This window comes from Drosophila rhopaloa, unplaced genomic scaffold (genome assembly GCF_018152115.1).
Source record: "Drosophila rhopaloa isolate 14029-0021.01 unplaced genomic scaffold, ASM1815211v1 contig_163, whole genome shotgun sequence".
Classification (NCBI taxonomy): domain Eukaryota; kingdom Metazoa; phylum Arthropoda; class Insecta; order Diptera; family Drosophilidae; genus Drosophila; species Drosophila rhopaloa.
Genome location: NW_025335043.1, coordinates 7,897,938 through 7,905,018, shown reverse-complemented (window position 1 = coordinate 7,905,018; position 7,081 = coordinate 7,897,938). Strand labels below are relative to the sequence as shown.

Below are 7,081 nucleotides of genomic sequence, written 5' to 3'. Positions count from 1 at the left end.
TTTAAAATTTTAATTATACCAATAAAAAGCAACACTAAACACTAAACTAAATACAACCGTTAATGAAAAATTCAAAAATTTGTTTTCATTTTAGCTAATCCTCAAGCCAAGGCTAACCTCACTCATAGATGGCGCTTCAAGAAGTTGGTAAGGAACGTTCAATATATAGAGGGCGCCATTGTGTTTTGTATTATAAATGTAGATATTTTGTATCTATGTAAGAATTAAAATTCTTAGTTTTAAGAAAAAGAAGGAAACAAGTTTACATCCATTTTATATATGTTTTAGTTAAAGTATAAATATAATTATTAAAGCAAAAAAATAAATTAGTACTTTTATCATTGTTAAATTGTCACTTTTTCAAACCTCGAATAATCGAGTTTCATTTAATATTTAACAAAAACGCCTTAATTCAGTGCAAGAAGAACTCGATCAGATTAATCATGCGGCGCGTGCTGACGTAGTTGATTAGCACGGCGTAGGCATAGCAGGTGTAGATGTAGGCCCACCACTGGAAGTGGTACGGCTCCTTGGATCCTCCGCCCCCTCGAAGGCGACCGAATCCCATGTATCCGTTCGCCTGCAGGATGTGGGCGTGGTGCCGCTCGGTGAGGAGGCGGCGGAATACCGCTCCGCTCAGGTAGACGACAGTCAGCAGGAGAATGAGGCGCCGCAAGTGCACCAGCAGCAGCGCCATTGTTATTTTTTCGACGATCTGCAGAAGTCAACTTGAGTTTTCATCACTAATTAAACAACTTTAATGGGAACATACCCTAGAAAGTGTTCCTTATAAATTAATGTTTACTTCTGCGTTTTTCGATTTATTTTTCGCATTTACGCGAGCTCTTTGCATTCCACCTTGTCGTTTTGTTTTCATCGCATTTTTCGTTTTCATCTATGGTGGAATTATATATAGAAATCGGGAAAACATTTTGGCTGGCAACACTTGCCAAAACTTTTCAAAACTATTTCTGAAAAAGTCCATTCCTAAAGCTTTTTATGTTTGGCGGCTGAAACATTTGAATTTGTTTTGTTTAATACGAAACTCTTATAATTTCAATTTGTTTATATTTTGTAATAAATTCCAAGCGATTCTAACAAAAATTGTCAGTGCTTGCCAAATCGTATTAAAATCCACTTCAAATGAAGCATGAAAAGCCTCTTCAGATTGCTATCAGCGCCTATGACATAAGCTATCTCTAAGTACTACCATAAAAAAATATCTAAAAAATCAACAGGCTGCATCCGATTAAGATCGATCGAGTCAGGGGCGGACGTCACGGGGTTATATAAATATATTTGATATTATGAAAAATGTAATAGTTGGAAAAATGTTAAATACATTTGATTAAATAGTATAAAAAAGTGTAATATATTTATCTGTGTACCTATTAAATAATTGAAAAGCCCCCATCAGCCCTTGCCTCTGCGTATACGCAATACGTATACGTAATGTTCCTATGAACGAAAGCAAAAGAAATACTTGAGACCCAGGCACACACTTCTAACAACAGCTCCATGCAATGCAACCTTGAAACGGCGATCAAATCTCTAGTAAATTGGAGCGGGAAAAAAGCAAACAAATCCGCTTGAAGATTGCAACACGCAGTGAGGTTGGTTAAGAACAACAGCTAAAGGCCGCGGCATAATACAATATTTAAATTAAATATTAGCACACCGACACGGAGCAGATCGCCGTCTGGAAAATGGGGAAAATGTGAGACGAATATGTAGCAATAGCCATCAATCTACAGCCGAGCGGAAAACGAGAAGTAAATAAAAAAAAACTGAACATAACCCAAAAACTATTAACTGCAAATTGGGGCTTATTGTATTTGGCGGTGACATGGCAACTAAAATAGAATGAAGTAAAATTATGTTTGATGTATTATATACTACTACTATATATATAAATAAAGTGTGCCAAGAAATTGTGTTTACATTTCCAAAGACTTTCCGGGCAAACAACCGCCTGTTAACTATGCATTCCAATAGAGCAATGTGTTAATAATAATAATTTTAATTTCACTTTTCAGTTTCTAAAACAATTTAAATTAGGAGGTCATAAAATTAAAACTTAAGGTTATTTCTATAATATATGGGCGCACAGGAAAAACGATTCAATGTGTTAACAATAATTGTTATAATTCTTTATCTTTATCTTTATCTTTATAATTCTTTAACAATAATTGTTATAATTCTTTATCATAGCCTACTTTCGTACTTTTTAAGTGAAAACGACATAAAGAATACATTTAAATGGTGCTAAAACAGAGAAAACAAAATGAGTAGTTACAAATTACATATTATACAAAGAAGCCAAACTTCGTTTAAAATTCGGATTAAATATTATTTGTTTTAAGCGCCGCCCCCCTTTTCGTAATCCCCATTCCCAGGGATACGAATTAGCATCCCTCCGCCTGGTAACACCACACTCGATTCGTTTTATTAACTAGCGTTTGCATCGTTTCATTGCATAATCTGTCGCTGAAGGCACGCCTCCAAAAGACCGCAGACACACTCGTAAATTACAAATTTGAAAATCGTACGAAATGATTGAAAGGCCCAGAGATCGGCCACTGGGATGCGGATGAAGATGGAGCTGCGTTCAGCGCAGAGATCGCATCCCATAGGAGCCGCTGGGCATGCACTGAAAATAACAAGATCGAGGTACTAGGGTATACATTTTATTTAAATATTTAGATATTAAAAAGTAAGTTATAGTTTTTCTTCACATGCTTTAATGAAGCAAGATAATTGATCTTAAAACATGTGAAGATTGTTAGTGAAAAAACATGGTAAAAGGTAAAACCAAACACTTCAAAAATTAAAAATCTATTAATTAATATTTATGTTAGTTTTCCTCATATTTACTAAATGTTCAAATATAATATTATGAATACATTTCAATTCTTTCAGTTTAAAGATTAAAGAATAAGAAATAATATAATCAGTATATCTATCCTAAGAACTTAATTTTATTCTTCTGAACGAAAAGTAACCAGTTTGATCTTATTATTTATAGTTTATAGTCCTTTTTTCATGGGTTATTTTTGCAATTAATAATTTGATATATTTTTTTCTCTGCAGATGAGTGACTGGGCAAGGGGTTGGCGTGGGGCAGCATGATTGACCGACTGCGTGGTGCACCTCGCTTTTGCTCCCGGGGATTGCCGGGTCTGACTTTTATGGCCGTCGGTGTATTTCTTTTTATTGCCTGCCCAAAATCCGTTTCTAGTTTTCCACCGCCGTTCCTCTTGATTTGTTTGCATTCAGTTTTCATTTTTCGGCTTTTGGTTTTTCCTTTTTTTTTCTGGGTTGCGTTGGCGTCGCTGCCGGCAGCACGCACTGGGAAAATATTTGTGGAAAGCATGCGAAATGCACGCCTGTTGTGGATCTTTTTTATTTTTTAATGCAGCGCTGAAAGCTATTTGTATCTGTCGGTCAGATTGGGTTAAGACGCCGCCCCTGCGTGTCTTTCGTCAAAGTGTCGAGCCACTTTGCCGGGGGCTATTAGCCCATTGATGCCGCTGCCTTTGGCTTTTCCTCCCTTTTTCTCTGGTAATTTAGCATCTTTGTCTGATTTATGGCAGGCATTCTATTTCACTTGAATGGTTTTTGGCATTTTGCGCATATTTAGTTTAAATGTTTTTACTAAACCCAACGAATGCCAGTTTTATTTCGTGTTTAGACGTCATCTTTTTAGCCGCACGTTTCCGGTGACTGCCGGCAGCAGTGGCAACTGCAAAAGTGGCACACAGATTTTTATTTTTAAAACCAGAACAAATATGCGATATGTGTCGTCGTCTTCTGCATGATATCTGTGATGCTTTCCTCGGGCATTCTGTGATACACAAATGAACCGAATAATGCCTGGGGCCAGAGGGTAAGTAAGTAAGTAAGGGGAATCTATGCTATTAAGAGGAATTCAAACAGAGGAAATTGAAAAAAAATTATGCAATAAGAAAAAGAAACGGGGCTCAAGAAATGTTAAATAATGTTCGAATGATTGAGAAATTATTACCCCAAATAAAACATTTTGCAATTTGGAAAGAGGTTTCTTGTTTATATTATTATTTAAAAAATTCAAGTTTTATTCAAGTACTAGTAAAGAAACAAATTTAAGACAGTGAAAATGTTCTTAATGTACATGAAAGCAAACTTGATATTATTATAGTAAGATGGCTAAGGACTATTTTACAGACCATTTATTTATTATTTCACCAACCATAAAGTGTATGATCTCTAATTGGCATATAAATCTCACGAACATGTTTGACTAAGAAAATTGTAATTTTCGCTTTCCTTCTAGACAAAGTATAATCCGAGGGGACACCTCATCAGGTTGTAGACCCCCGTCAATTGTTGGCCTCCCTTTCGGTGTCTTTCATTCATGGGAACATGACAGACTGCATCTGTATCTGTAGATGACAATTATCGTTTGCATCATACATACTTTTTTATGTTTTTTTTTCTGGATACCCCAGAACATGTTCCCCACCTTCCCAACTCTGCGCCCACTCATCGATTAGTCACCGATGCCAAAAATATTTAAATTAAATTATTCGACTAATAATAGACGGAAATAGCTGGGATGGAATGGAGCAGTCCAAATAGATGCAAAATACTTACGAGCTGCATTTTATGAGCATTACAAGAATTTGTACGCATTTCCTTACATTGCGGTAGTTGAAATCAAGAAGCTGGCACATATAGCCGGTTGGCCGATTTCTGTCAGATATATATGCGGAGCAGATATGTATATACATGAATGGGAAAAGATGATTCGATGATGAAGACGATGGGACGAAGCTTTAAATGCTCTTTGTAATTCCTTTGTTAGATACAAAATCTAAATTTGCTGTCATTATTTTAAATGTATGTCAAATGCTTACAACAGCTTATATAAATGAACTGGGCATAACACCGAAATGGCTGAATACTATTGACAAAAAATCTAAATAAAAGATCAAAGTTCGTTTGTATGTTATCTTAAAATTAATTTAAAATTTGAACAAAATTTCCAATGCTATTTGTTTAGAATCAATACAGCTATCCTTTTCCAAAATAGTTGTTATCTTAATTATTTTGATCAAAGAAATGTGTCCTTTTAATAGAAGGTCCGCCTAGGAGAGTCATCACAGTGTTGCATGTACAATTTTATTAGATTAGAATTTGAAAATAATATTTATTTCGTGCTTTTACTTGTCCGGTTAAGGGAAATCCATAGACTTCCTTGTTTGAAGATCTATTAGTTAAAAAAACATGTCCGTTTAAGGGAGAAATCAATATAGGTTGTCTTTTAAAGAGTGAATTTGATGGATTTTTAAGCAGTTAAATTTGTGATTAGTGGTAACTATTATACCCCGTTTAAGGGTATATTAAGAACTTTTATTTATTTCTCTATTGCAATTTACAAACGCAGCGATCGTCGACGGAGAAAGAATCGCCGAGAGCTTCTTCTCCGATTCTCTCGCTTGCCGAAAATACACGCACACCCAAACCGAGAGAGGCGGAGACTTTCCACCGCTCAGCTTTTCACGCAATTCAATGCGAGGCAGAAGAAAATCTCGGCACGAAAATATTTTCACAGCGGCCAGACAGTTTTCCTTTGACAACGCGCCGAGTCGCACACGCTTTTCATATCGCCCCGATTCGAATCGATTTTAGAGAACTGAAAACAAAAATCGCGTTTGCATGCGACAGAAAAAATGTTTCAGCGAGTGTGTGAATGTTGCTAAATTTATAAATAACAGCTTAAGTTGTGCTGCTCCCAAAGTAAATTGAAATAAAAGCAAAAGTGATGCGTCCGCCGTTGTCGTGAGGTGGAGAAAAAAGCGGAGATGGAAAATGGGAAAATAAGAAAAATATCAACGCATAAATAAAGGCGTCGCGTTCGCGATCGCGTCCGATTCTGTCGCATTCGCCGGCTGCATTCCCAAATAGATCGGGGCGCTATAGCCTATAGCTGGTTGTATGCCCGTGGGCACCGCAGTGCGAGTCTATATCCCCAACCTGGCCGGTGCGTGCCGGTGGATTATGTAAAGTGGCACACGGCCGAACCCAATATCTCCGTATATCGCCGAGCGCGAAAAAACACAAAGTAAAGGAAACGGAATGAAAGTTTACCCAAGGAATAAATGAAATGAAAATAAAATAGAGAAGGGAAGGGAAGAAGGGTAGAGTGTCGTGAAAGATCGCTAGAAATTTGTCGCACGCGCGCGATTTCAGTAAGTGCATCTAATTTATTTTGCATCTATTGCAATTGAGAGGCGTTCGCCGAGTGCATCCGCCAGATACGTTTTCGTAATTGTCGTCAGTGGTTCGAGTTGCTCCGTTTCGATCGCGCGAGTGTCCGCCAGATTGGATTACCAGCCAGGCCCAAAATAAATTATACAATTTTTGAAGGGGGCACCAGTGTATTGTGAACGTGAATTTTAATCGGCCCGATCGAGGATCGCTTGCCAAAAGCAACGTAATGTCGTCCTACCGCAGTTATGTAAGTACTAGTTAATGCATCGCCAACTATCCGTATCTGTATCTACGTACCCGTACTCATACCATATAGTGTGTATCTCGATCTGTGTATCTTTGCTCTGTGTCTTTTTTGCGATTCTTCGCATCCACGAATTTTGTTTATTTCTAATTTGTTGCCTTACCTCATGCGCGAGTATTTGGCAGATACATATGCATATATACGGCCAGATAAAATGTATCTGAGAGTTTGCTCCCGTATGTGTGAGCTCCAGTTTCATTGATAAACAATTCAAATACAAATTTGCTCATTGTCTGGTTTTTGGTTTGGATTTCTGTCTAGTTGATTGTTCTAATTTCCTATCCATACAAAGAACTCAAATTATGGCCGAGGTGTGGCAGGAGAATGACCGAATGGTTTAGTGTTTGAATAGCAAACAAATGGCTGAATAAATGGCTTTTATTTTGGCAGAGCAGGTTAAATGGCGATTTTTAAACGTATTTAATTTGATTTATGTTAGTTCTGACAAATGCACAATTGTTAAAGGATTTCTTTTTTCTAATATTTGACTGATTTTATGGCATTTTTTATATTGGACATTGAGTA

General features: G+C 36.9%; 2 protein-coding genes across 6 annotated transcripts in view; one reads left to right on the top strand and one right to left on the bottom strand.

Annotated features, from left to right (window-relative positions):
• Nucleotides 1–335: 335 nt before the first annotated feature.
• LOC108039680 lies at nucleotides 336–886 on the bottom strand. Of its 2 annotated transcripts, none has more exons than XM_044458055.1 (2): nucleotides 806–886; nucleotides 336–715 (listed from the first exon to the last, which is right to left on the bottom strand). In XM_044458055.1, exons 1-2 carry the CDS (start codon nucleotides 875–877, stop codon nucleotides 413–415), a joined length of 375 nt encoding a protein of 124 aa, XP_044313990.1. In that variant the 5' UTR covers nucleotides 878–886; the 3' UTR covers nucleotides 336–412. The 2 variants fall into 2 exon arrangements, with proteins under 2 accessions (XP_044313990.1, XP_044313991.1); XM_044458056.1 differs by having other exon boundaries at nucleotides 343–715; nucleotides 773–882.
• Nucleotides 887–5,748: 4,862 nt separating this feature from the next.
• The window catches only part of LOC108053286 (FH1/FH2 domain-containing protein 3), a 48,541-nt gene continuing 47,208 nt past the window's right edge, over nucleotides 5,749–7,081 (top strand). Inside the window, exon 1 of one of the 4 annotated variants that reach the window (XM_044458075.1) lies at nucleotides 5,749–6,499. In XM_044458075.1, the coding sequence (XP_044314010.1) occupies nucleotides 6,479–6,499 (21 nt within the window). In that variant the 5' untranslated portion in view covers nucleotides 5,749–6,478. The remainder of the gene's footprint in view (nucleotides 6,500–7,081) is intronic. The other 3 variants (XM_044458074.1, XR_006417493.1, XM_044458076.1) reach the window with 3 other exon arrangements.

What these genes read in the sequence shown, in the direction of transcription:
- LOC108039680 (XM_044458055.1), bottom strand. Translation starts at nt 877, where the DNA reads ATGAAAACAAAACGACAAGGTGGAATGCAAAGAGCTCGCGTAAATGCG. An exon ending in ATAAATCGAAAAACGCAGAA is followed by an intron (nt 716 to 805) that starts GTAAACATTAAT and finishes TGACTTCTGCAG; the next exon opens with ATCGTCGAAAAAATAACAAT.